Here is a 26,700-nt window from a genome sequence, read left to right on the forward strand (position 1 = left end):
ATTTTCCAAATTTTCTTCTTACCTTGTGCTATTTGAAAGTCCCGCGCGTTTTTGCTGGTAAAAATTTAGCGGAATCTAGCGGTATTGGGGTTGCTCTTAGGAAATATTCTAACCTCACATCTTTATTATTGTGTTTATGAAAAATTCTGCGCGGTTGTCAATTTTAGAAAATAAATGTATTTAATTGATTTAATTAGTTTTAAGCTCTAAAAATATGATTTATAGATTATCAAGAAGTTTTTCTACCCTAAAATATAATCATCTTCGCGTGTTATTCTTTGGAAATGATAAATTCTCCTTGCCAAGTTTGGAGCTGCTGAATCGGGAATTGTAAATTTTTTAATTAATTTTTTATTACTTATTAATAATTCTTTAATAAATATTCTTTTGCAGTAAAAAACAGTCTTTTGTGGAAAAGCTATCTGTGGTGACTCATATGAAGATGCAATCAAATCCTGTAAAGAAATACGCCTTGAAGGAAAACCTGGAAATATTCCCCTGGCCAATCGGGCAGGAAATTCAGGGACAATTTGATGTTGGAATAGTCGTTTCCTTTGGTCATCTCCTCAGTGCATCTTTGATAGAATCAATTCCTCTGTAAGTCCTAAAATCATAATTCATTCAGCTTATGCATTTTTGACTGGAAGTTCTTTTTGTTGCCAGGGGAATAATTAACGTTCATGGAAGTTTACTTCCTCGCTGGCGGGGAGCAGCTCCCATTATGCATGCCCTTATGGCAGGTGACACTGAGACTGGAGTCAGCATTATGCGAATCAAACCAGATAAATTCGATATTGGAGAGATTCTGGCCCAGACCAGAATCCACATTGACCCGGACACATTAATGCCACAGCTTCATGATGATTTAGCCAATCTCGGAGGAGCTCTTCTTCTTGACTGTTTGAGAAATATTGAGGAGAGTCTCGCAAAAGCCAAACCACAAAGCTCTCAAGGTGTTTCCTACGCTCCTAAAGTCGATAAGAGGCCAGAACCTGTTCGATGGGATGAACTCACTTCGACAGAAATCTTCAATCACTTTCGAGCATTCTTCTCCTTCAAACATCTCATGACCAATTGGCAAGAAATCACCTTTAAACTTCTCTCAATCTCCACTCGAGAAATCACTTCTAGTGATCAGCTGAGTGTCCTGAAGGATAAATCTCCGGGATCATTTGTTTTTCACAAACAGGAGCGATGCTTCATTGTAAAATGCTCCCAGGACACATACCTGAATATTCTTTCAATTGGAATCGAAGGCAGGAAGGCGATGTCAGCACTAGACTTTTACAACGGCTTCATCCGGAAACGCCCCAAAAGTCCTGAAACCAGTAAATTTCAATAAAACAATTTTTTAGTTTAGAAAAACCAAATTGTAATTCATTAAAATCTGTCGACAAGTTGAATGATGTGTGCTTCTTCCTGATCTCTCCATTCCTTGTCACCTGCATCTCCCAAATTTCCAGCGTATTCCCGCATAATTTGTCTGATGACTTTCATCTCTTGCCCCCTCATGTTTAGGATCTTCAGGATGCGCTGTTTTACTGCCTCATTTGTGGCACAAATTTCCAAGATGATGTAGTCAACGAGTTGCAGTGTGAAGAGCCCTCCAGAGAGGCGAGTAAGATAGTTTGCATCTGAATCTTCTGCATCATCATTCTCCTCGAGCTTCTCGTCAATTGCCTCCACCTTTGTGAGATACTTCAGATGGAATTCCATCAGTCTCTCCACCTTCTCGAAGTCATTTTCCGTGAATTTGGCCAGCAAACGTTGACGCTGACCACTCTTGCAATTCCTCAACATGCTGGCAATAATGGAGCAAACGTGCTCTGTAAGAAAAAAAATGAATTGATGAAATCTTCAGGGATAGTTTGTAGAAAGAAATGGTCTCACCTTCATACTCATCTGTGCCAAGAAGCCTCTTCTTGTTCCTCTTGGGTGTCTTCATGAAGAGCGGAAAGATTGTTCTCAGTCCCAGAATCTCTACGAATTTGTTGCAATTGTCCTTCCCATCTGGACCAGACATTGCATAGTCGAGAACTTTGAGGCTTCCATTCCGGGAGAGTTTCTTTTCGCGCAACATCAAATTCATAAGCTGAAGTCCTTCTCCCTTGAGGAATTTCTCGCGATTTTCCGCCGACATGAGAGCTGAGCACATGCTGTTGAAAAGATTCTCCATAAACTCGCATTCCTCAACGCTCGCGGGATCATGACGCTTGTAGACGGCTAATTGCTGCAGCAACACATCAATTCCATCGAGAGTTCCCAGCAGGAGACGATTTTCCTTGCTCTCCTGAATGAGAATTGAGAGAATTTCGCTGCAATAGAGCTTGTTGGCATCAAAGGGAAGTTTTGCCTTGAGACGCTTCAGAATCCACTGCATGAGACCCTGATTGGCAGCTTCAACGCAAACTTCTGACTTAATCTCCATGAGATTCTCAAAGACAGCCAACGTATCGTGCACACCCTTTGCCTCTTCCTTCTCCGTTTCATCCAGTCGATCGAGATTCTGGACAAGAAGGGCGCAAACTTGCTGCTTCCGCAGTGCTTCAATAAGCACTTCAGCTCCTTCAATACTCTCATGGAGGATGTCCACATCAGTGAGTTCCTGCAGCAGATCACACACTGTTACACTAATGTCTGAATTCGGGTGTGCTAGGAGCTCAAGAAGGCTCGGCACAGCATTCAGCTCCACAAAGAGTGGATACAGATCAGGAACTGTTGCAATGGCATGAAGTTGCTGCAGAACTTCGTGAAGTTCCAATTCTGTCTCCATGAATTTCTCCGGATTCTCGGGGAATTTAATGCGCATTTCCTGATTCCGCAAGACACGTTTCTCAAAGATCAGCACGAGTTTCCTCAGTCCGGCATCATTCAAAACATCCACGTCTGCTGCTTCAGTCTCCACGTACCGCATAATGTTTAGTTTTTCAATCTCCGCCTGCCCAGGAGATCTGAATGACTCCCCAGCTTGATCATTTGCATCCCGACTTGGGGTGTTTGGGATATTGTGGGATGTCTTCTTTAGTTTTGAGGGACGTTCCGGTGTTGCAGGCTCGGTGGCATCATCATCATCCGGATCATCGTCGCCCTTGCGTTTAGGTGTTTGTTCTGGCTGAAATAACAAAAGAATTATTTCAAAAACTTACTTTTGAGCATACGCTGATGACAGGAATACCTTGTAAGCCAATAGTTCTCCTATATCCATAGCTCCTGACCTTCCGGGAATAAGTGTGGAGCTCACAAAATCTCACAAATCCTTGTTTCTCTCTTTTTTAAAGCTCCTCCAGAATGTAAATTAAATAGAATAGAATGTCAATGTTCTCCAAGCCGTTGGGCAGTGTCCTGAACTTCCTGGAATTTCCTGAAATCGTTTTTTCTTGTTTTCCTCAAAAATTTCCCCAAAATTATCAACAAAACACTGTCACGTCAAAAACATTCAAACGACATCTTTGCGAATTCGTAGGAAATGTCGTATGGCGAGTAGTAATTCCCAGGAATTTGCGTGAATGAATCACATGAAATTAGTTAATGGGTGTAGATTTCTGTCATCATGGCCCTGTTCAGTCGTAGTGCAATTTTTGCTGAAGGTTTTCTGCGAAAATCAGGCCCTAGGGTATGTAAAAATACAACAATCTAACTCCCAAATAACTCCTCTATCCACCCACATTATTTATTTGTTGGAAAATTGGGGTTTTCCCGGAGAAAAACCAATTTTTCAGTGAACCATAAAATTGACGTAACGTGAAAATGGTCCCCCAAAAATTGCTATGTTGCTTGGATTATGCAACAAATTACTATTTATAATCAAATCAATAAAGCATAACCCTCTGTTGACATTCAATTTAGCATACTTAGCCATCACAGATGGGGGAAATTGAATTTGTTCGTCCGGGTCCAGCTGAGATTTCCTGCTAAAATGATTCACTTCTGACCTTGATGACCTGCGAGTGTCTCGTGCGCGCGTAAAAGAATTTGATAATGTGCTGATTAGCTTGTTTTCTGCAGTCTTATCGCATTAATTACGCATTTCACGGCTAATCAAAGTGCATTCATTGACTTTTGTGATTTTGAATTTATTGCGGCAGGTTCTGGCCTTTGCGAATCAACGGAGGAACCTCAATGTCCAGGAGCATGTTTCCTACACTCTTCTCAATGAGGCTGGTATTCCAACGCCAAAGTTCGGAGTGGCTACATCGGGGAAGGATGCATCCAGGATTGCCAATGACCTCAACACCAACAATCTCATACTGAAGGCTCAGGTTCTGGCCGGAGGACGTGGAAAGGGTCACTTCAAGAATGGCCTAAAGGGCGGCGTGAGGGTTGTTTACACGTGAGTCAGCTTTACTGATATTAATTGATTGTAGAATTTCCTTATCTTTGATACTTTTTTTACAGGAGTGAAGATGCTGAGAAGATTGCTTCCAAAATGATTGGCGAGAAGCTGATTACGAAGCAAACTGGTGCTGCTGGAAGAATTTGCAATTCTGTGATGGTGGCGGAGCGTAAATTCCCCCGAAGAGAATTCTATTTTGCCGTTATGATGGAACGAGCATTCAACGTGAGTTTCCAACTAAATCTCTTTCCTTTGAAGTTCTCACAAAATTTAATTAATGTAATATCTTTGTAGGGTCCAGTGTTGATCGCTTCCTCTCAGGGTGGTGTCAATATTGAGGATGTGGCTGCTGAAGATCCCAGCGCCATTATTTACGAACCCATTGACATCACCAGTGGCCTGACCAAGGAGCAGGCATTGCGCGTAATCAAGAAGGTTGGCTTGGAAGCAGTGTCTGACAATGTGTCTCAGGTTCTGCTCAACATGTACGACATGTTCCTGAAGAAGGATGCTCTTCTCATTGAAATTAATCCCTTCGCCGAAGATGCCGCAGAGACATGTGAGTACACTTTTCTTTGTCTGTAAGTTTTGGATTATTTTGCCTGTGACCTAATATCTTCATCTCTCCACCGACATTTCATGTGCATTCCCATGAATCCTTTAGGTTCGCAATGTAAGTATTAAATACACTTTTTATTACGACGTATTTGTAGTTTTTTTTGGGGGCTTTGGTGCGTTTTTCTTTCAATCCATTCAGCTTTCCCCGAATTGATGGGGAAAGCCATGAAAAAGAAGAAATTTTACGGTGGCGGTTTCTCATTAATTTCTCATTGAAAATTCACTTTTTTCCTACTAACATGCCTTCTCTGTCTCACGCTATCAATAATGGTTCAAATATATTAATTTTCTTTTGGCAATTGCTAAATTTGAATCATTGACGGTACCAAAGAGTTTTGATAGGGAAAAAATTAATTGAAAGAAATTAGAGAGTTTTCACATTCAAAGCTCTTTTGGTACAAAATTTTCTATCTGTTTTTATGTGTGGAAAAAAGAAAGCACTTAAAGTTATTAAGAGATTGTATTTTAGGGTTATTAAAGAAGTTTTCTCGATTCAATTAATTCTTGACTAAAAAGAAGTTCAAGAAAAAGGAAAATTTTAGGTGCTTTCTGCAGGGAAATCCTTACAATAAAATTAATGATTGATCAATTCTCATATAGATTTTGCTCTGGATGCAAAGATGCGCTTCGACGACAACGCCGAGTTCCGTCAGAAGGATCTCTTTGCGTTGCGCGACGTGACGCAGGAAGACCCGAAGGAGGTTGAGGCTGCAAAGTTTGACTTGAACTACATCACGCTGGATGGGACAATTGGTTGTCTCGTGAATGGTGCTGGCTTGGCAATGGCCACAATGGACATTATCAAGCTCTACGGAGGAGATCCGGCTAATTTCTTGGATGTGGGCGGCAGTGCCAGTGCCCAGGCTGTCAAGGAAGCCTTCAAGATCATTACGGCCGACCCGAATGTTCATGCAATTCTTGTGAATATCTTTGGTGGCATTATGAGGTGCGATGTGATCGCTGAAGGTATTATTGCTGCTGCAACGGAGCTCAATCTCAAGACTCCCATCATATGTCGGCTGCAGGTAAGTGAACAGTTTTTTTTGTTTTTCTTGAAAGAATTGATGAAAAAACGATGAATTTTGAAGGGGACGAATGTTGATGAGGCGAAGGCGTTGATTAAAAATTCAAAATTGCGAATTTTACCACGAGACGACCTGGATGAAGCTGCCAATTTGTCCGTTCATCTCGCCCAAATTGTCCATTTGGCACGCGAAGTAAACTTGGACGTCAACTTTGAGATACCAGATTACCACAAGTAATTCAGTTGATAACACAGGAGATTTCATCCTCAGGCGGGTAATTCCACGTAAAAAGTAAATTAAATTAAAAGAAAAAATACCCACATAGATCATTCAAAAAAAAATACGAGATGGAGAAAAAAGAAACAGGAAGTTCTCTTTAAAAAAAAGTCTTTCGGTATTTCTCGATTAAAAGAAAATCTTTAAGGAATAAAAAAAAACCACATAAATGTTGTTGAGAAAGTAAATAATTTATTTTTCTTTTAGTTTCTGTGCATAATTCTTTTTTTTTTCTGTTGTATGCAATCGAATAAAATGAATTCGCTTAGCTAAAATAAATGGAGAAGAAAAAATGCTAGAGAATATAAAAAATTATAACTAATGCTGTGTTCATTTTTGCACACAATGTTCTATCTCAAAATGCACCGCAAAAAAGGACGAGCATATAAAAAATAAATAAATTATTCAAATTTGAGAGTTACACGTATAAAAAAAAACGAATACTTTTTTTATTATAAAATCTACATTTATTTCTTTAAAAACTAAGAAAAAAAGATTTCTCTGCAATTCTATCGTGGATGGCAGCTACGGTGTATTTACTTTCTTGCGGAATCTCTCTAAAATTTTAATGTTATAATATAAATTAATTTCTCATTGAGTTTGAGAAGAAAAAGTCATGCGTGATTCCTCGCGTAAAGAAGGAAGAGAATTTGGTAGCAATGTGGGTGTGTTGTAAAAAAAAAACTTTGTGTGATTGTTTTCCGCACTGAAGGAAGCGCGGACGAAGATCATTTTGTGGTCTTAGATTCTCAGGTTGGGATTTGTGTAGCGCACGTATTTGAGGAGGGCATCATTCTCCTCGCAGACCCATGGTTTCACGTGATGGCACGCAACGTCGTGCCAGTGAACACCGTCGTTGTAGAAGTTATTGAGGACAGCTATGCAATTCTCGCGGGCACCACCTTGCTGCAATTCACGATTGTCAGGCTGTGGCAGTCCGATGCCACCACCCTCAGACCAATCGTTCTGCTGGCGATCAGTTGTGGGTGCAAGTTTCTGCAGTTCAGCCGTCCAAAACCATCCATTAATGGTTGTGGGTTGCAGATCGGGCCTCTCGCAGCCAGGGAAGTCACAGATGCGGCCACTAGTCCAGATATATTTAATCTTAAAGAAAAAGTCATAAGAAAGAAAAACTATTAGTTATGCTTTCGAAAAAAAGTGTTTTAGTCGATTTAGGTCACAAAATTGGAGCTATTTAAATTTTCTCCAACAAAATGGTTTATTAAGAAAGTTAAATGACTTCTTATTACACATTATTTCCCTCTTCTAATATTAAAACAAAGGCACAGATGGGATGGTACGATGGCAAGTAAAAAATCTTCAATCTCGCGCAGTATTTACAAGTCACACGCCACATTTACGTACAAAATGTGAAAATTTACACAACTTGGCTTTTCGCGTGAAATAGACACTCCCGCGAAAAAAAAATTCACCTTCAGCGTGTTCCTCAAAGTCAGATTAATGTGTAATGAAGAGGTAGGGTGCACCATATGGTTTGGTTACTTTCTAATAGCAATTAAGATCATTGAGTAAATTAACGAGAATTTGCATTATCTTCTCTCAGGTTGTATTCGGATGTGGGAGGTTTTATTTTGTGCACAAAAAAGAAGTTTTTTTTTCTGCTTAAAAGCAAAAACTGTGTGAAATTCCTCCGTTCCAAATTTGCAGTGGATGTTGTTTTTGTTTGCGCTTCTTTTTCACATGCTACCGGTCAGCGCAAGTATGACACGATGTATTGTCTCGGAAGAGGCTAAACCATCATCATACATATAGGTACGGTCTAGTGGTAAAATGAGGGTAACAACACTGAGAGTTCTTCTTCAATGTTCAGCGGCGCGACTTTGCACAACAAGAAGTGTATTTGGAGAAAGTGAAATTATCGCGTCTGCACGACACTCCTTCACCTATGTGACGTTGAGTTTATTCATCGTTTGCACAATCTTTTTTTTTTATATACAAAAGAAACTTTTTTGCATCTGTTTGGGATGCGCATTTCGTGAACTTGGACGTGACTTGAATTGCAGAAAGTGGAACTCACCTTTGCTTCCACGATCTTTTGCTTTATCCACTCATTCTCGGGGCTTGTTTCGAGTGACACGGAATCCATGCACATCTGCCGACAGAAGTTACGTACTGCCAGCCAGTCCTTCTCCTTACCCTGATAAGCGGGATCCTTCCACGAGAAGTAGTACCTATAAGAATTTGGGGAATTTTTTTTAATAAATCTGATTTGACTCTTATTAAAAAATGAAAATGTAGAGACAATAAAATAACGAGCTTTTGATCCTTTAGGAAGATGAGACGTTAATAATTCCGTATAAGGGATAGTTCAATAATATCGCAAACTTAAAGAATTTTATTAACTAGTTTAGAGTTAATTTTGCATCAATAAAATGTTTTTTTTTTTAATTCTCGTAAAATGATTAAAATTTTAAAAAAATAATTTATCCGATTTAAAAAAAAAGCTTATCCGTTATTTTACGGTTTAAGGCAATCATTTTTTTTGTTGAGTTTCCAAAATTATTGGTTTATCCATTAAGAAATTAAAGTCGCGATTTATTAAAGCCTCAGGTTTAAATACGCTTTAATAAAAATTTCTTCAACTAAAGGAAAACTCTTTACGTCTCTAAAAATATTAGTGTTTCTTGGAAGCTATTAATTAAGTTCATTTTACATAGAATACCGTTTAGATAGAATGTAGCCAAACATTGTCCTTAATTGGTTAGAAATTTCTAATCCTTGATTGGATAGGATAAAAAAATATCAACGAACGTCAAATAAGAAAACCTATTTGCAGGAAAATTTTAAAAACAAAAAAAATCAACTCTTTAAAACACTTTATCAAAAACAAAGCTGTTAAAAATCTTAGCGTATATTCCATAAAACTTTGAATTTTCTAAATTTTAAAATATATATGGAAGTCCTTACCCTTTACCATCGGGTGCCCTTTCGTGAATTATTCTCTGAGCACACCTATCGGGAACTGGGGGCTCCAGGATACGACCATTCTTGAACTGGGCCACTGAGCTTCCCACAAAAGCGGCCAGAAGATACAAAGCCACGAACTTTTGCATTTTTGTCTTCACTTCTTCGCCTTATCTCGAAACCAATCTGGGTATACTTATTATGTATTTTCGTCTCTTAATCCTCTCTGGAAATAAATTATTCCTCAATAGGGTCAATTTAAATTCATCGCGCTCTCGTGAGTGGGTGTTGTTTCTCTTCTTTTGCTTGTGGAACTTTTTTTTTATATTTATGTGATTTAGGTGAATAACCCATTGAGCTCGATCTTTTGAACTCATCCACATAAACTCGTTCACATTGAACTTGAAATATTTTTTTTACATAGGAACGAATCTTTCCAAAAGTTTTTTTCCACACAAAATTAATGAGAAGAACATCCACTGTTAAAATCACTTTAGAAACTTAATTGAATAAAAAAAATAAACTAATTCACTCGGTGACCTACCTGTGTGAAGTCAAAAGGGCGCACTCACAGAAAGAAAATCAAGAAATGGGAAGGAAGAGGTACACAATAACAAAATATGTTGACCCACTGGCAACGACTTGACGACTGACAAAAAACTCCATCATCACCACCCTAATATATAAGAGAGAAGCGAGTCAAAACATGAAGCTGGCCAAGAAGTGATTTCTGGTGGGGATCTCACATAAACAGGCATCCCAAGACGTTCCACAAAAATTTTCTTCACGTTTTGGGTTCACTCGTTACAAAGCAAGAAGTGCCAAGGAATTTTTTTCCATCACCACCTGCCACTTTTTTTTCTTTTTTTTTTGGCGACCAAACACCCCACCTTTAATTGCAATTTATTGTTGAATTTCATCACCAAAAGACATGATGACTCTTGAACCTGACCAATGAATAAAATGGGAATTTGCCGTATATACCTACATTTTTTTCTTTGAAGAGGGTAAAGAAATAAACAAAAGAAAAATGTACGGGTAAGCTGACCAAGCTTACGAGAGCTGTGTTTCTTTCAGTGTACCAATTTTGTGAGAGCAAACTAGAACGCGATTTTGTTTAAATACGCGCAAAGTCGGGAAAAGTAGAAAAGTCATCCCCCAAGAAATCTTTAAAACGCCATATCTCGGGAACGGCTCCATAGATTTTCGAGTTTGAGCTATCGTTGGAAAGGTCTTAACCTCAACTATAATATATTAAAATATGAAGTAAATCGATAATGGCATTTTCGAAATATTCGAGTTCGAAATTTTCGAAAACTTTGTTTTTGACTTTAGCGCCTCTTGCGGTCATTTTTCGAAGTTGCAATGTTCTAGACATTTGTAGGGTTTCACGAAACCTTTCATTTGCGCTTGAGTTGATCAAGATCGGACTTGTAGAACCCGAGATATGACATGCTAACTTTGGAAGGCTATATCTCGAGAACGGCGACATAGATTTTCTTCATTTTTGGCATGGACCTAGATAATATAGTCAGCTATAACATATCAAAAAATGAAGCAAATCGATAATGGCGTTTTCGAGATATTCATCGAAAACTCATCGAAAATTTTGTTTTTGATTTTTGGCCCCCTAGCGGTCACTTTTGAAACTTCGTATGTTCTAAAAAGTTGTAGGGTTTGTTGAGATCTTTCATTTGACCTCGGGTTGATCAAAATCGGTCAAGCCGTTTTCGAGTTATGGTCGATTTTCGATGAAAAATTGTGGCGGCCATATTGACTAAACGGCTTGACCGATTTTCGAAAATGAGGTATCGTTGGAAAGGTATTGATGGCCCCTACAACATATCAAAATTTCAGCCCTCTAGCTATTACAGGGGCTGAGATATAGCGAAAACAAAATTTTGAGGTTATCCAAAATGGCGGACGGGGGGGTGGGGGGTAAAATTTGACGTCATAATCGGACGTCTTCCAGTCGACTTTTAAACTTTGCCGTTTACCGCAAGTCTCTATCTATTACCGTTCTCTCGCAATTTAGTGTTATACTACGGACGGACGGACGGACGGACGGACGGCCGGACGGACGGCCGGCCGGCCGGAAAATTTTTTTTTTGGCGCATACGTTTTTTGGAATGTGGGGACCCTAATTCGTGCTCATCCCAAGTTTGAGCCCGATCTGACGACTTTCGATTTTGCTCGGTACACAAAAGCTGTGTCTGAAAGAAACACAGCTAAAATGTTAAACCAAAAATGGAATTTCCGCCAAAAATGTGCATTGATTGAAAGCAAATTGATTGGATTGATGAAAGACGGTGGTTAATTAGTATTTTGGGTGGGTTTGTAGGAAAAAATTTCTTCGAAGAGTAAAGAAACTTGTTTGAGAAAATAAAACAAGTTTAAAAATTCTTCATTTTTTCCCCTTTTTAATTGCCATCTGCATGACTCAAGGAAGGGTTCGTTGAGACCCTGATAGCTTCCGCTATCGGAAATTATTAGGCTAATGCATAGGCTAATGATGTTGGGTTTGAAATGAATTTTTTTGATATGCCTGAAAGGAAATAAGATTCAGAAATAAAAAATGTTAGAACTTGATAAATTTTAAAATTGATTTAAGGAAAATTCTTTTTATGATTAAGATTCAAGCCAAGACCTTTTAAACAATTTTCTCTATTGTATGTTATGTTTTGGAGAATTTTAGCTTATTCATCAGGTAAAATATTATTGAAGAAAGAATATTCATAAACTCCTTAGAATAAACTGATCTCAAAACGCAGATTTTACATTTTCTAAGGTTCTTGATCCTAAGCTTTGCATTCTAAACTATTAATTTTCAATAATCAAAAATATTACAAAGTTTCAATCCCCAAAAATGCATGAAATATTCCGACTTAATTCACTTTGACCTAATTTCGTATATAAACTCATCTCTTCTAATCTTTAAATGAATACATTTCAACCTTGACCATGAATGCATCAAAGTGGCTGCAGGGCATAAAACTATATGGACGGATATATTGGAGTTTTTCTCCCTGATCGGATGGAGTACAGTTGGGAGAAAGCTTCTTCGCTTTGTTAGCCAATGACGCAAAGAAAAGTCATAAATTATTGTTTCCTCTCTAAGAGAAGATATACACAAAGTTATGTGTGTGGAGATACTTTTGAATTCTCGATTTCTTCACATCGTTCCGAGTATATTCACTTTCTGTCCATCAATGGGGTCTTTTTTTCCTTCTTTTTTATTAGCTTCATGATGGCAAAATCTATGAATGAAGTCTACAATTCATTTTGGCTAAGAGAACAGTGCCTGAGGGAGCTAAAAAATTGAATTATATAATGCTAAATTTGTCGCTAAAGATATCTCATAAAATTAAATTTATAAAATGGAGAGTTTTTTGGTTTGTTTGAGAGATCTTTTAACGATCGAAATTATCGCAAAATGAAGAAGTTAGTTATGCATGATTGACCATGATTCACGATCATGACCAATTCACACTGTCGTTTTTGTGATGAAAAAAAATGCATTGCAATGATCTTCGAGTTTATGTGTTGTTTGTTTGCAAGAAAAAAGGTAGATAAAGAAAGAAGAAAATACCATCATATTCTATGTAGGTAGGCACAGGTAGGTATGTACGTTGAGGGACCAAGTGCAATATTTACAATGGAGAAAGTATTGGCGCAGGCAAAACGGACGCGAGATGATAATTTCGTATAACTGCAGATGGGGATACGTTGATTGGTGGCATTTTTGCGCTTTAATAAAATGCTCGTGCAGTCTTGCAAGGCTTCCCACCTAAAGTGGTCATCACCACGTGATTGATTGGAAATTGAATAGGCCGTAAGACAATAATGAAGTTTATTTGTTAGCATTTTGTTGTTAACCAAATGTTGTATGCTTGGAAATTGGGTGAAGGAATATTATCGTGTGGAGTCAATGAGTATGAAATGCTTTTTTTTCTATTAAATGAACGAAATGATTCCTTTGCCCTTTAATTTGCCTCTATTTCAGAGAAATTTTGCTTTGTTAAATAAATTTTTATTTTTATTACAAAAAGAAATTTCAGCTTGTGTATCTTCTCATAATTGTATAATTCTAACGTTCTAACTAATTGCCTTATCATATTACAGCTTCAAGTGTTTAAACTTTTTAAGCTGTTGAAAATCAAGTGCTTGGAACTGATAATACGATAAGGTAATCAAAATCTATTAAAGTTTCAACTAAAAAGTAATCTAAATACATAAAAAACACCCAAGAAAGATAGAAAATTTAGAAATAGAAGCCAAAACAATATGAGGGATCCTTAATCATTAAAACTTTCAATAGGAGAGCTCTTTATTCATTTTATGCTCCTCTCATTCACCCTAAGTTGACGATAAATGTTCTAATTTGAAGAGTTTAAGTAATTGAATAAATCGATCATTTCACACGGAATTACCAACCTATTATAATAATTTTATTTAAAAAAAAAATAAAGTATTTGGCTTTAGTGCCCGAGTGCGTGTTGAAGCACACACTCAATTGTTATGTATTTGGTCAGCAGAGTGAAGAGAAGAAGACAAGAAAAAAAATAGCCACAACAATTGTATAATAGAGATGACGATTGTCTTTGGACATTCTGTCCAATTCCGATATCGCATTGCATGCTAATCAAATAAATTCAACGATTTCGAAATACGGGGGGATTTTCTGCGAATTCCATTCTGCGAAGGTGAGGCCATTTGCGGAGACCTGTGCTGTGGGGGAATAAATGGGCGCAGACTTTTCACGAAAGAAGTGTGTGCCATCCAAATGCATTAGCATGTCTTTCGTGTTTTGCCCAACGACCTTCGTAGCTGCTGTGACAAGTTTGTGGGAATTTGTCTCACAATTCACCTCATTTTCATTTCTTTTATAGTTTGGAATATTACAGCAAAAATTAGATTTCTTTCCGCTCTCTGTGAATTACAAACCGTGTTAATGATGCCGCGCTTCCCTTTCTATTCTCTGGGTTGTTCTTCTTCTTCATTGTCACACACCTCATTCTCATCCTCCTCTTCGGACTCTTCTTCATCATCACACCGACCCTCGAACTTTGCCAAGTGAGACTTTAGTACAATGCACTTTGTTAGAATGCAATCGCAGGGAATGGGATGGTCCACTTCGTCAGCATCAATTTGATCCAGTTGCAGGGTGTACCTAAAACAATTTTTCATAAAGAATTTTTCATAAAATAATCTTTACAATCTGTTTGGTTGCAAAAAATTGAATGGAATTTAATAAACTTCTCACCCTCTTGCCGTTGATGGATTCCTCTTGATGGACAATTCGTAGGCCATCGCTTCATTTGGCTCAACGGTGAGAATTGAAGTATCTGGGAGAACGATCACGGTCTGTTTCCAATGGGTCGCCTCATCTTTCGGGCCAGTGCTCAATGTTATGGGAAGATTGTCCCCGTGCGAGGGAAAGGTGCATTCAAACCAAATGCAGACACCTTGGAAGTTGCCAAAGTCTTGCGCAAGCATCAGAAATGTCTCACCAATGCTATCCACATCCTCCTGTGTCACGGTCTTGAGATCAATCCAAGTGAGCAGCTCACCGGGATGAAGAAGCTGCGATTGGTTGAGTTGCATTATTTCCGGCCTGGAGGATTTCTGTGCTCGCAATCTCTGACCGAATGAAGACATCCTCAAGCCATTAAATTCCTCCCAAAGCTCAAACATTTGCGGCAGTTGACATGGAGCTGTATAGATGGATGCTGTGTCGGGGAACATAAGGCCATCCTTTGATAGGAAATTATCCCGCGCATAGAGGTAGGATTCCAGCATACTCTCGTGCACAAGGTAGAATCCCATCCATTCGGAAACAATAATGTCGACAGCTTCAATGTCAGCTGGCAAGCGGAAATCCTCAACTCTCCCATGGAATACCTCAATGACATCTTCAAAATTGTTCTCTGTAGCAATCTCTTCAGCTACTTTGGCCACATTACTCGCTTCAATGGCAAAGACTTTCTTCGCACCGGCTTGAGCACAAAACAGCGATAAGATCCCTGTGCCACAACCAATGTCCATCACAATTTTGTCCTTGATAAGCTCACAATTCTGCAGGATTGCATCCCGGTAAGCTCCTGTCCTTGCGGAATCCAGGAGCATCAATTCATGAACCTGCCGGATGTTTGAAATGAAAAACTCGAGTTCTTGCCGCGATTTTGTAATCAAAAATTACCTCTAAATTCTCATAACTCTCAAAATATTCATCTGTAACTGGTTTCTCTGCATGTTCCTTCATTTTTCACTTGTAAATCAAAAATAAAATAAATTTTCTTGTAAGAAAAATAAAAAAATATTTTTGTAAACAAAAAAACACGTGTAGTAATGAAACGTGTGTTTCAAGTGCACAAAATGTTTCTCCGTTGAAGCACAAAGCAAATGTTTCACGCAACTAACACACCTAGAAAACAATAAAAAGAAGAAGAATTGATTGGAAAATACGCGAAGAAAAATAAATAATTCGTGAAAAACCGGAAAATTCTGCAATCCTTACGCAATATTGTGAAATATTAATGTTTAAGGATATTCCCAAAGATCAGTGAAGGAAGAAAGATTCAAAAAGAGACTCAAGAACTACAAGAAATTGCTTGAAAAAGTTGGGCGTCATGGGAGGCCGAAAGTGCGTTGTTTCCGGATGCCCTTCCCATTCGGCCCGGAAGGAGGACCGCGGGGTGACTTTCCACAAATTCCCCCATAATCCAAAGTATCGTATTCAGTGGTTGAACATGTGCAAAATGGACCCTGCGCTGCTCCCACCCAAGAGTATGAATGTGTGCTCCCGGCACTTCCGTCAGGTTGACTTCCAGACCTTCAAGGGAACCAAGTGCCTCCTCAAAGTTGGTTCCTTCCCGACAATCTTTCCGTGGGGCGTTACACCAAACCCACCGGCAGAGGGGGAGCAGAAGAAGGGCAAAAACGAAGGGGGAACCTCAAAGGGGGCAGAGGTGAAGCCAGCAGATGGTCAGAACAAGGCGAAAAAGGCCACAAAGAGATCTGCAAGTATGGAGCAGGTGAACAAGCAGCCCCAGAGGAAGATTCTCAGAAAGGCTTCTGATTCCGGTGTCGTGAAGGAGGAAAAGTTGCCGGAGGCACCACAAAAGAAGTTTGATCCAGTAGCATGCTTCACACCGGGTAAGAGGATTGAAGCGCAGGACTTTAACAATGTCTGGCATTCTGCGATGGTGATGGAAGTGGATAATGCCGATCGAGAAGTTCTTGTTCATCTTGAGATAAAAGATCCTGAACAATCCACTGGGTGAGTCCCTTGAGAATATTTTCCTTTTACTTTGCAATCAATGGAAAATTTCGTTTTTTTTAGGATTGTTGATGAGTGGATCCCTATGGATAGTAGCCGCTTGAGACCGTTGCAGGTGAAAAGTGAAGCTGATAAGCAGAAACCCATCGTTACCTTCATAATTGGCGAGAAAGTTCATGCCCGCTGGAATGATGCTCGAAAGTTCAGGGCCACTGTTACGAAGGTCCTCGAAAATAGTGAGTCCTTCAAGTTAATTTCTCCTAAAGAAATTTTCTAATTTAATTTTCTTTTCTAGACACATATGAAATTCTCTTTGATGATGGAATATCCAAAGTGGTCACCACAAAAGAAATATGGAAGATTCGTCCAACAGTGACCAATTTGTTTGGCAAAAATCGCCCCAGACCCAAGAAGAGGCCAAAATTGGGCAAAGTACGTATCCCATCGCGATACTATAGAAAGAAAGCAAGCTCATCGAATGAGAATGAGTGGTACTGCCACTGGGTTGATGACCAACCAGTTGGCAAGGAGAGCTTCATTGAGAGTGCTACAGATGCACGCAAAAGTTCAACAATTGTGGAAGATACGAGACTCCCAGAGGGCTGGCAGAAGCACATTGTCTCACGATTTTCAGGAGCAACAAAATGGGATGTAGTACTGGTGGATCCACAGGGGAAGAAGTTTCGCAACAAGCAAGAACTTAAACTTCATCTGGAAGAGACGAAGGAGCATCAGTATGATCCAAATGTTTTTGATTTTGGGATTCACAAAAAGCGCGCCAGGTTAGTTAAATTTTCTTTAAAAACTTAATTTTAATCGTTTTAATCCCTGAAATCCTGCTTAAAAATAAGTTTAAAAATTCTCGAAAGGTTTCGGATAAACGTAAGGCACTTTTATAGATTTTCTTTGCATTTTCTTCTCGACTTTTCAAATAGAAAAAGAGAAAAATTTTATTTTCTTTCAAAGTTGTATAAAATAAAAAAAATGATCTTCAGGATGCGCTTGATCGCAAACATAACCTAAAAGTAAGATTTTAGAGAAAATTCCCTGGAAAACTTTAAGATTTTCCCTCATATTTTGCCAGATTAATGAAAGCCTACACTTTCACGGAGGAATACAAAGCAAAGTTTGCTGAATTGGCAAAAGCTCAGCAATTGGCAGCTCTTGAGGCAAAGGCGGCAACTCTCGGGAAGGTGGATGCAACAGTTGCAGCTGTTGTTGGGGAACAAATAATCGGTGAGGGATTTGTTCTGGTTGATGGGCTAAAGGTGCAGATTATTGAGAATTTACTGAGATGCCCCAAGGAGGGATGCTATAAGAATTTCCGCAAAGAGAATCTCTTGAAAATTCACATTAAACACTACCACGAAGAGATTGCAAGGCAGCTTTCGGCACCACCGACAATGACTGATCTTGCGTATCAGAGAACTGTTTGTCAGGCCATTGAGGAGCCATTTGTGGGGAAATCCCCTCTAGCGGGTCAAGATGCGGGAACACCGCGCCCCACGAGGAAATCAGGCGGAAGTTCAAGTAGCGCTAAAGCAGATGCGCGTGTGAAGGTTGAAGGTGGTGGCTACATGCGACAAGGAAGTGAAATGCAGGCGGATATTGTGAAGATTGAACCAGAGAGTGTCCTATCGAAGGATGGCGAGGAGCCGCGTCGAAAGTACAGTCTTCTTGAGGAAGCACTCAACTCCAAGACAATCCTGGAGAAAGAGAAGAATCTCAAGTCGCCCCTATCGGATCATTCACACGACATGGAGTACTCAATGGATCCAGAGATGCTCATAAAGACACACGCAGTGAGTAGACCACAAGTTATGAAGCGCAAAAAGGGGCATACAAAGTTCCGGGGCGTGTCAGCATCGACGGGATACCGCAAGAGTATTGTGAAGCGGAAGATGATGCTGAAGAATCGCATGATGGTGGAAGCAATGGTGGATTCCGATGAAACTCGACACTCCTTCAGTGCCGACAGTATTTCCCATCGATCACAGAAAGCTCTCGATGATGCTCATGAGACAACAAATAGCCAGACCACAACAACAGAGCACAGTCAGAGTCCGCAGTACATCAATGAGGGTGGGGAGTTGATAAAGATTGTCCGGATGCGCCAGGAAGAGATCATTAATTGTCTCTGCTCCTTCTCCGAGGAAGATGGGCTCATGATTCAGTGCGAGTTGTGCCTGTGCTGGCAGCATGGGATCTGCAATGGGATTGAGAAGGAGAGTCAAGTGCCGGATAAGTACATTTGCTACATTTGTCGCAATCCCACACGAGGGCGAGAATCCATGAAGTACATTCACGATCAGGATTGGCTGTACGATGGCAAATTGCCCACAACTTACTACCACACTCAGAATCCCAACCTCCCAGATCGCTTTGACACCCTCAAGTCCAGTCATACACTCACGGGGAATTTGCTGGAGCTCAAAAAATTCATGCACAGCTTGAAGGTGAAGATTAACATTGCGGAGAACAAGGATCACCCAAAGATGTATTTGTGGTCGAAGAAATGGGAATCAAGCCCTCCGCCAACGGAATCCGCCAGTCAGGAGTCGATTAAGAGTGAGGACATCAAGAAGGAGGGAGAAGCGAAGAAGATAAAATCCGAACCGAATACCCCAACGGCTTCTCCGCAGAAGACGAGCAATGTGCAGCAGCCGAAAATCCCCGAGCCGGAAGCTGCTATTGATTCAAAGGAGTGTCAACTTCGGCTCTTGGATCACATTCAGAAAATGCAAAGTTTGGCTATGATGCGTCTTCAGACCATCGATGAGGAGATTTCAGGTGAGTTTAATTTATCACTTAATTATGAAGAGAATTTTCCTAAATTTTCCCTTTTAAATCTTAAAGCTTTGGAGGAAGCTGATAAATCTTTCGCACGAATGGAATCAGTGGATAATTGTCCAAAAATGAAACAAACAATCCGGATGTTGCTTACAGATTTGAAGACACTCCACAAAATTGCCAAGATTCAAGGGTAAATTTATCTATATAGCCTCTTTATTATTATGTAGATAACATAACATTTCCGCCGTATTGCCGGTAAAAAGGACGAAAAGATGGATTTCAAGAATTTGACTTGCAAATTAACCATTATTGTAAGTTCGCATACAAATAAATGTAATACAAGATGTATAAAATATACATTTTATTGATGAGAATATTCTGTCGTGAATTGATATTATTCTCATTCATCATTTGTCGTTGGAAGTACATCAATAGAGAAGTAGGTAATACATTTTATCAATTTCTGTGTGATTGACCTGCAAAGTTCGTTTGATGTGAGAGCAGCCCTTTTGTACACACACACATATTCTGTACCTTTATAAAGCTCTACCCGCTGTACCCTTAATACGTTCACCACACCCGCACCCGTTTTTGCACCAACAGAGAGCTACTCAAGTATTCAATTTATATACTTTTACAGTAGTGGGAAGAATTCACCTTGCGTTATTGAATTGAGTGGCCCAAGTGGTGCGGGTGAACGTGCAGCGTAAGGATTGAGGGGCAAGAAGAGAAAAAAAGCTTCGATCTAATTTGGAATGTACGATTCTTATTGCATTCTTTTGAAACATATGAAATTTCTTCAGGAAATACACTGAAGGAATTTTATTCATACATTTCTCTGAATTTCAATGAGACTCAAATCCCCGCAACACACATTTATTACATTAGTGTCGCACAAAAGAGAATATACACTTCTTTTATCCACTTACCTGTGCAAGGAGATTTAATTATATATTGTTATATTTGACTATTTATTCCTTCTTTTTAAGAACTTTTAACATCAAAATAAAAGAATTACCGAATAAAGAAAATATTCTTTGAAATTTTATTAGTATATCGATAGGAGTTACTACATAAAAGAACAATTCAGTCTAATAATTTATTTGGGAAGATTCTGATATAAATGTTTTATTTTATGTTCTTACAATTCGTCAGTGTTAAGATTTTTGGTATTCTGGAAAAAAAAATTGTAAGATTTTGATATTTTTTTAATTGGATTCTTGAAGGAAAATCACTTTTCCAGGGTTTTTAAGATCTTTCAGGTTGTTTTATGGAAGAACAAAATTCTTTATTTTCCTTTTATGATAACGATTTAATAACACTATCTGTTAAAATCCTACAACTTTTAATTTTTTAACCCTATAGGTCCATTGGGTATCCATATAAGCTGTATAGCTTAAGACTGGGTTATGGGGGGGAAGGTAAGGGGGGTTACAAAAAAAAAAAAAAAAAAGGTCCATTGGGTCATACGCTGACCCAACGGCTCGATTTTGAAATGTTTCATTTTACCTGAAATAATTAGGTAAGTACCTAATTTCATTAAAAGGAAACTAAGAGCCAAGGAATAAAAGACTAAAATCCAGCATAAAATATATTCTCGTGTCGCTTCCGAAGTACATTTTTTTCTGCGAAATAATATTCAGTGCTTTTCTGGAAATTTTGTTGTAAAACCACAACGATAATTTTGAGGTTTTTTGGAATAAGGGAAGAAAAACACAAGAACTGGGTTTTTAAAACACCAATTTTGGCACGTAATAGAAAACTGTTTTGCGTTTATAATAAAGTTTAATTAGTTTGCAAATTTTTGCGGAAGGTGTATTTGCCATGCATTTCAGTGGAATTTAATAATTCCCTTCTTGACAATTACTAATTAATTTTCAGTTACATTGAAAAGACACCACGGCTACATGACAATTTGCATAAAGAGTTGGTTTTTAGCTGAGTTGTGTAAAGCTTGTGGAGTTATCAAATTATCTGACAGTTTTGCTGTAACTTCTACTCGAAATGCAATTTGCAAATTTCCGGTTTAAGCATCTCGTTGCATTTCTGCAGAAGTTGTGGAGCAACAGGTGCTTTTGCCTTCAACCCCTTTAGCGCTGTAATTTCCCCATGCGAAGGGAGTTTTCCCCAATTTTCTCCACATGCGGAGAATGAAAATTTTCTTCTTTTATGCGAAACTCAGCGACGATATTTCCCCTACAAATCACAAAATTCATATTTTACTTTTAGAATTACGTACATATTTATATAGGTATGTATCATAGTACAATACTGTGTGCACTGAGGAGGAAGCTAAGAGATCCCACTTGCAAATTACTTTGAGAAACTATTCTAAAATTCATGCAACCATAATGTCAAGGACTTTCAGATATGAGGTTGATATGTGTGCAAAAATTCTTAAAGAATTTTATATGAATTCTTCGTTAAGGAATTTTAATTGGATGAAAAAATTCAAATTCACCTTTTTGAGCTTTATTGCCTTGATTAAAAATATTTCAAGCTTTTGATTTGATGCATTTTGTTGATCATATTAAATTAAAACTCTTGAGGATTTTCAGAACTTTACTCACAATTTTAATGCTTAAAATTTAAAGAACCATCGACGAGCAAAAAAAAGGGTCAGTAGCTGTAAGTGGATAAAATTAAGTATTAAAAAATAAAAATAGATAAGAGCATCAAGAATTTTCCAGATGAATGTTAAGCGAATAAAAAATTCATTACAAAATGGACTTTGTGATTTGGCTGTGTCACTCTTGCTTAATAATTTTTATTTTAATAATAAAATTCTTCCAAAGCATCCTTCAGTCTTCATTTTCTTCCGTCTAACTGTGGTCAGATCGCTCCTAAGCATTTTCACGTGTCTCCTAGACTGGACCAATGTGATATCTGCTCGCATGCAATGTTTTTTCAGTTTATTCATTTATCCGACTCAACAACAATCAACAATATCCGTCTCTACTAATTTCTCAATTCACAATAATAATTGCTCTAGAAAATCTTTCAAAATTTATAACAAATGGTGCAAAAATTGATTTATTTTATGTACAAAATGTCATCAAAGCCAGGTGAAAAATTATTATCCCAGTGTATTTATCAATGATGAATCACCAAAATGAAATTTTCCGCGAATTTCACAATTTCAGCAGATTAATTGAATTATGGCTCAAGGGTGCACCTTACCTACATGTGTGCGGAAATCTATCCTATATAACCAACTCTTTATTAAATTATTTCATTAAAATATGAGAGAATTTTATGATTAACATCAAAAATTCCTCAAATATCTGCACAGGAAAATTTTCTAGTTAATTTTATTAATTTTATCACGAAAATTTTCACAAAAGTCAATTTACAGGGAGTACATATTTTTTATTAACTGATTTAATTTAGAGACTAAATCATTAGAATGAGCCTCCTTTTGATAAATAATATTCAACTCGCGTGACCTTTATAGGAATTTATGGTCTCAATAACTTTTCCCCCCTGTTTTGTTTCTTTGTCAAATTTAAAAGGAATTTCTAAAATTCACGTGTAAGTAAGAACTCCCTTCCCGTTGAGAGCACGGGGAATGTTATTTATAAATTAAACGGGAGCATGTTGGGGAGTCACATGAAAAAGAGTTTGGTAAAGTTGATGGAATTATGTGTGAGCGGAGATGATGTGAATTAATTATTCCCATAAGTTGTTTATAATCCCTGACACATGATATTTCAGAGCTTCCTTTCATTGCTCTCAAGAAGGGTGCGGGGGTGTTTTTTTTTCTTAACTCTCTCAACGCTTATTGGGGGTGGAATTTTGATATAGAAAATATTCTAAACTTGATACTTTTTTCTTCCTATGAAATTCCAATTTAATCAATTTTATGAGAATTAGTTGGTATACCACAATCGTGGCATACCAAGTATTGTAATCATCGGAAAAACCGCCCACCTCAGATCGGGTTCAAACTTAGTATAAGCACGTTTTAGATATCCCACATTACGAAAATGGTGGTGGAAAATTTTTGATCCGGCCGGCCTGCCGGCCGGCCGGCCTTCCGTTGGTCCAAACTTTGCCTTATAATTCGAGAACGGTAACAGATAGAGACTTCCGGTTTGAAGTTTTCTATAGAAATGTGGGTGTAAAATTTCATTTTTTCGCATTTTCAAAATCCAAGATGGCCGCCGTCCGCCATTTTGAAATACCGTCAACCACTTCCCTTATAGCTAGAGGTCTGAAATTTAAGTATGATGTAGAGCTCAGTAAGACGTTTTCATCAACAAATCATACTTGAAAATCGGTCAAGCGGTTTAGCAAATATGGCGGACTAAAGCAAAAAGTGTTTTTTCGATATAACTCAAGAACGACTTGACCGATTTTGACCATCTTGGTATCAAATGAAAGGTATTGAGAAGCCCTACCACTGTCTAGAACATTCCAAGTTCTAAAAAGGGCCGCAAGAGGCGCTAAAATCAAAAACAAAAATTGCCTAACTTTAAGGGGCAATATCTCCGAATCCCCATCTTAGATTTCCTTGAATTTTTGATATGTTGTAGCCTGACTTAATATCTTTCACCAGCCCGAAAATGAAGAAAATCTATGTTGCCGTTTAGAAGATATGGCCATTTGAAAAATTCTTGAATTTGAAAAGTTCTAAGAGCCATATCTCTTGAACGGCTTGTCCGATTTGGCTCAACTTGGTATCAAATTAAAGGTTTTGCAAATCTCTACAACTTTCTAGAAGATCAGAAACCTGTAGAACCATTCCATGAGGACAAAAAGTGCAAAAAAATGTTTTGATCATACAAATATCCGCCATTTTTGTTCTAGATGTGACCTTGAAAATTACTGATATATATGTCAACTTATAGCTTGTTTCAAGACCTTTCCAAAACTAGTCAAGAAATTTCTGTAGGTCTTATAGAACTTCAGATATGAGCATTTTTATCTTTCATATTGATGAATATCATAAAAAAATCAACTTTGCCTACTAATTCTGCTCACAAATTAAATTACAACGCATTGACTGACCCATCCGCGTTGTGGTATACCAACTCTAATAACTGGACGCGTTATGATTGACTTTCTTTAGAGATTGTAAAATATTGGATTGAATCAGCGCTATTCGTTGCATAAAAAATAATAATTAATTATCCCACATAGAGTGTGGTGAACATAAATAGATTTAATATCAAATTGAGGTCATGAATAACTATATTGCGAGATATTACGATGCCAAATGCATAAGAGATAAGCAGTTTTGATTACTCGCGAAGATATTCTTGAAAGATTTATGCAATGTATAGGGGAAGGTGGTCTTAATTGGACTAACTGTACTTTACTAAATCAAATAAAGAATTAAAGAAAAATTAGTTCCTAAAAATCTTTTAATTTTAGTTTAAGAATAGTTAAAAATCGACTTTCTCTTCGTGATGAAATATAGTCTAATTTTGCTAAATGGGAAAAGATATTATGCAAATAGAAGATTCTAAATTTTGCTCCTATTAATTGGACTATAAAATTAACAGATTGAAATGTCTAACGAAGCATTGATTAAGAAGTCTTAGAAAAAACTTAGTCACTTTCCATCGCACGGATGGAAGTTTGTAAAAACAAAGGAAAATTCATTCGAAGGAAAGAACAAACACAGCAAAACTTCTGTGTATGTCTGAATAAAAATTCATTTATCCTGTTTTTCCTAATTGATTTTTAAAATTAAGTAATTATAGAGAATTTATCCAATTTTGGGGATTCCTCTAATGCTTTTGCATGAGGGACGTCCTTTCTAACTTCCAAATGCATTAAAAAATAAATAACTTCATTCTTCTGTTTTAGCATTTCAGAAAACCCTTTGAAAAATATCCTTACTGAGCTTTAGAATTTTTTATTGTTTAAAAGCTTTTATTTTCCTTTAGTTTTTTTTTTCCAACAAAACAAAAAAGATGTATAAATAAACTGACCAATATAAACTTTCATAAAAGTTCTCTTTATGGATAATTTGAATAAATTAAAAAATGTAAAATTGAATTCATAAATTTTCCACTATTACGATGGAAATCTACATACTACTGGCTCGCCAAAAAAAAAAGAGCACTAATATTTTCCCTCGTGGAATCTCAATTTGCCCAAAGCATAACCATATACCTACATTATAACATATTGCTTCTTAATATTCTACGAGCGCGCTGCAATTACACAAAGTGTATTCGCGATGGAACGTACATATATGGGAGCGAGCATAAAGTGCTATATGTATGTAGAAATAAATCCATGAGTGGTGATTGCCTGGCGCGAGAGCAAAGTGCGGCCTAAATTGAGTGAACTATGCACCATAAATCGGATCAGAAAGTCATAAAATATATTCCTTGGGAGTCCTAAGGCAGCAGCAGCAACTTTTCGCCCAAAGATACTTCTCTTGTATAACTTCCCTCTCAAAGCACTTCTCATGTCCTGCTGCCATAAATCCTCCCAACTCTGCCGTTAAATCATATTTTATAGACAATCCAACTTGTGGCATTTCCGCCCTGTTCGTGAACAAAGTGCGGAGATGATCATGGTGCGTGTAAGAGGAAACTTTCCGCATCGGGATGAAACAAATAAACTTGGAAATTCCCTCCACCAGATTTGCGCCAATCTTCCAGAGCTGTATGAGAGAGATTCAAGTTGGTGCACATACGTTGATTTTCTCACTTCATCGGATGCGTGCAGGATAAACTAAAGTGGCGTAAAGTGTTCATAAATTTTATTTCGCACATTTCACTTGCGCTATGCTAAAGTGGAAAAGAGATTTCTCTCTAAAGAATTAATACGGCTCTATAGAGAAAATTACTCTCACAGTTTTTTCTTTTACTTTTTTCCTTCCACTAAATTAAACTTAATCACCCCTCAAATGTGATTATCCTGCGAGGATGAATGTCCATAAAAAAAAACTAGCGAAGACTTCAGCAATGATGATTTAAGTGTTTCAAATTAATTCAAAAATTTATCACAGTCATGCAGTTGTATGCTATTATATATGTATGTATATAAAAAATTCATATTATTATTTTTTTTGTTTTACTTATAATACCAAAATTCACTTAATATACTTACTTTATGGTCAAACTATATAGGTAAATTGTAAAACTCTTACTCATCAGCTCTTAATACGACAAAATAGTGAAGGAAATGAAAGAGAGACAGAGAGAAGACAGATGTGGAAGCCTTACAATACAGACTACAGCTTACTAAAGAAAATTATGTAGCATTTTAAAAATATATATGTAAGTAACATTATATACTTATCTGAATATAAATGAGATTAATCTTAAGAAAGAAATTAATCCTATTACAAAATGAAAGTTGGTGATAAAGTGATGTTGTAACATTCGAATGTGTTGAACGCGATGAATTGAGGGGGGCCACAAAGGGTCTGGAAAAACTTCTTTCTCCAAAATAAAAAAAAAAAATAAAAATTTATGCAAAAAAACGTA

The 26,700-nt window shown here is 37.6% G+C and overlaps 6 protein-coding genes across 7 annotated transcripts; 3 read left to right on the forward strand and 3 right to left on the reverse strand.

The window, feature by feature from the left end:
- Window positions 1–138: 138 nt before the first annotated feature.
- Window positions 139–1,403, forward strand: LOC129786205 (methionyl-tRNA formyltransferase, mitochondrial). The gene is made up of 3 exons (XM_055821056.1): window positions 139–330; window positions 394–597; window positions 664–1,403. Exons 1-3 carry the CDS (start codon window positions 215–217, stop codon window positions 1,340–1,342), a joined length of 999 nt encoding a protein of 332 aa, XP_055677031.1. The 5' UTR covers window positions 139–214; the 3' UTR covers window positions 1,343–1,403.
- Window positions 1,335–26,490, reverse strand: LOC129786096 (beta-catenin-like protein 1). Its single transcript, XM_055820912.1, has 4 exons — window positions 26,485–26,490; window positions 3,176–3,222; window positions 1,891–3,112; window positions 1,335–1,826 (listed from the first exon to the last, which is right to left on the reverse strand). Exons 2-4 carry the CDS (start codon window positions 3,203–3,205, stop codon window positions 1,381–1,383), a joined length of 1,698 nt encoding a protein of 565 aa, XP_055676887.1. The 5' UTR covers window positions 3,206–3,222; window positions 26,485–26,490; the 3' UTR covers window positions 1,335–1,380.
- Window positions 3,510–6,574, forward strand: LOC129786167 (succinate--CoA ligase [ADP-forming] subunit beta, mitochondrial). The gene is made up of 6 exons (XM_055821019.1): window positions 3,510–3,613; window positions 4,086–4,330; window positions 4,396–4,558; window positions 4,628–4,892; window positions 5,552–5,976; window positions 6,040–6,574. Exons 1-6 carry the CDS (start codon window positions 3,551–3,553, stop codon window positions 6,211–6,213), a joined length of 1,335 nt encoding a protein of 444 aa, XP_055676994.1. The 5' UTR covers window positions 3,510–3,550; the 3' UTR covers window positions 6,214–6,574.
- On the reverse strand, window positions 6,423–10,085 carry LOC129786212 (uncharacterized). 2 transcript variants are annotated; one of them, XM_055821070.1, is made up of 5 exons: window positions 9,924–10,085; window positions 9,722–9,853; window positions 9,181–9,403; window positions 8,291–8,444; window positions 6,423–7,356 (listed from the first exon to the last, which is right to left on the reverse strand). In XM_055821070.1, exons 3-5 carry the CDS (start codon window positions 9,324–9,326, stop codon window positions 6,994–6,996), a joined length of 663 nt encoding a protein of 220 aa, XP_055677045.1. In that variant the 5' UTR covers window positions 9,327–9,403; window positions 9,722–9,853; window positions 9,924–10,085; the 3' UTR covers window positions 6,423–6,993. The 2 variants fall into 2 exon arrangements, with proteins under 2 accessions (XP_055677045.1, XP_055677052.1); XM_055821077.1 differs by having other exon boundaries at window positions 9,181–9,399; window positions 9,718–10,085.
- Window positions 14,028–15,547, reverse strand: LOC129786192 (uncharacterized). The gene is made up of 3 exons (XM_055821044.1): window positions 15,377–15,547; window positions 14,441–15,315; window positions 14,028–14,347 (listed from the first exon to the last, which is right to left on the reverse strand). Exons 1-3 carry the CDS (start codon window positions 15,437–15,439, stop codon window positions 14,149–14,151), a joined length of 1,137 nt encoding a protein of 378 aa, XP_055677019.1. The 5' UTR covers window positions 15,440–15,547; the 3' UTR covers window positions 14,028–14,148.
- LOC129786087 (uncharacterized) lies at window positions 15,588–19,623 on the forward strand. The gene is made up of 5 exons (XM_055820900.1): window positions 15,588–16,456; window positions 16,520–16,692; window positions 16,752–17,238; window positions 17,541–19,246; window positions 19,313–19,623. Exons 1-5 carry the CDS (start codon window positions 15,807–15,809, stop codon window positions 19,441–19,443), a joined length of 3,147 nt encoding a protein of 1,048 aa, XP_055676875.1. The 5' UTR covers window positions 15,588–15,806; the 3' UTR covers window positions 19,444–19,623.
- Window positions 26,491–26,700: the final 210 nt, after the last annotated feature.

The sequence above is a fragment of the Lutzomyia longipalpis genome, chromosome 1 (assembly GCF_024334085.1).
Source record: "Lutzomyia longipalpis isolate SR_M1_2022 chromosome 1, ASM2433408v1".
NCBI classification, from domain to species: domain Eukaryota; kingdom Metazoa; phylum Arthropoda; class Insecta; order Diptera; family Psychodidae; genus Lutzomyia; species Lutzomyia longipalpis.

Excerpts from the sequence above, each read along its gene's own strand:
- LOC129786205 (XM_055821056.1), top strand. The coding sequence starts at position 215 with ATGATTTATAGATTATCAAGAAGTTTTTCTACCCTAAAATATAATCAT. Across the intron at positions 331-393 it reads GAGCTGCTGAATCGGGAATT|TAAAAAACAGTCTTTTGTGG; the intron begins GTAAATTTTTTA and ends ATTCTTTTGCAG. Across the intron at positions 598-663 it reads TTGATAGAATCAATTCCTCT|GGGAATAATTAACGTTCATG; the intron begins GTAAGTCCTAAA and ends TTTTGTTGCCAG.
- LOC129786096 (XM_055820912.1), bottom strand. The coding sequence starts at position 3,205 with ATGGATATAGGAGAACTATTGGCTTACAAG. Across the intron at positions 3,113-3,175 it reads GAGAACTATTGGCTTACAAG|CCAGAACAAACACCTAAACG; the intron begins GTATTCCTGTCA and ends TTGTTATTTCAG. Across the intron at positions 1,827-1,890 it reads TGGCACAGATGAGTATGAAG|AGCACGTTTGCTCCATTATT; the intron begins GTGAGACCATTT and ends TTTTTCTTACAG.
- LOC129786167 (XM_055821019.1), top strand. The coding sequence starts at position 3,551 with ATGGCCCTGTTCAGTCGTAGTGCAATTTTTGCTGAAGGTTTTCTGCGA. Across the intron at positions 3,614-4,085 it reads TGCGAAAATCAGGCCCTAGG|GTTCTGGCCTTTGCGAATCA; the intron begins GTATGTAAAAAT and ends TTATTGCGGCAG. Across the intron at positions 4,331-4,395 it reads GGCGTGAGGGTTGTTTACAC|GAGTGAAGATGCTGAGAAGA; the intron begins GTGAGTCAGCTT and ends CTTTTTTTACAG.
- LOC129786212 (XM_055821070.1), bottom strand. The coding sequence starts at position 9,326 with ATGCAAAAGTTCGTGGCTTTGTATCTTCTGGCCGCTTTTGTGGGAAGC. Across the intron at positions 8,445-9,180 it reads AGGGCACCCGATGGTAAAGG|GTACTACTTCTCGTGGAAGG; the intron begins GTAAGGACTTCC and ends AAATTCTTATAG. Across the intron at positions 7,357-8,290 it reads AAAAGATCGTGGAAGCAAAG|ATTAAATATATCTGGACTAG; the intron begins GTGAGTTCCACT and ends TTTTTCTTTAAG.
- LOC129786192 (XM_055821044.1), bottom strand. The coding sequence starts at position 15,439 with ATGAAGGAACATGCAGAGAAACCAGTTACAGATGAATATTTTGAGAGT. Across the intron at positions 15,316-15,376 it reads AGAGTTATGAGAATTTAGAG|GTTCATGAATTGATGCTCCT; the intron begins GTAATTTTTGAT and ends AACATCCGGCAG. Across the intron at positions 14,348-14,440 it reads AATCCATCAACGGCAAGAGG|GTACACCCTGCAACTGGATC; the intron begins GTGAGAAGTTTA and ends AAATTGTTTTAG.
- LOC129786087 (XM_055820900.1), top strand. The coding sequence starts at position 15,807 with ATGGGAGGCCGAAAGTGCGTTGTTTCCGGATGCCCTTCCCATTCGGCC. Across the intron at positions 16,693-16,751 it reads TACGAAGGTCCTCGAAAATA|ACACATATGAAATTCTCTTT; the intron begins GTGAGTCCTTCA and ends TTTCTTTTCTAG. Across the intron at positions 17,239-17,540 it reads ATTCACAAAAAGCGCGCCAG|ATTAATGAAAGCCTACACTT; the intron begins GTTAGTTAAATT and ends ATATTTTGCCAG.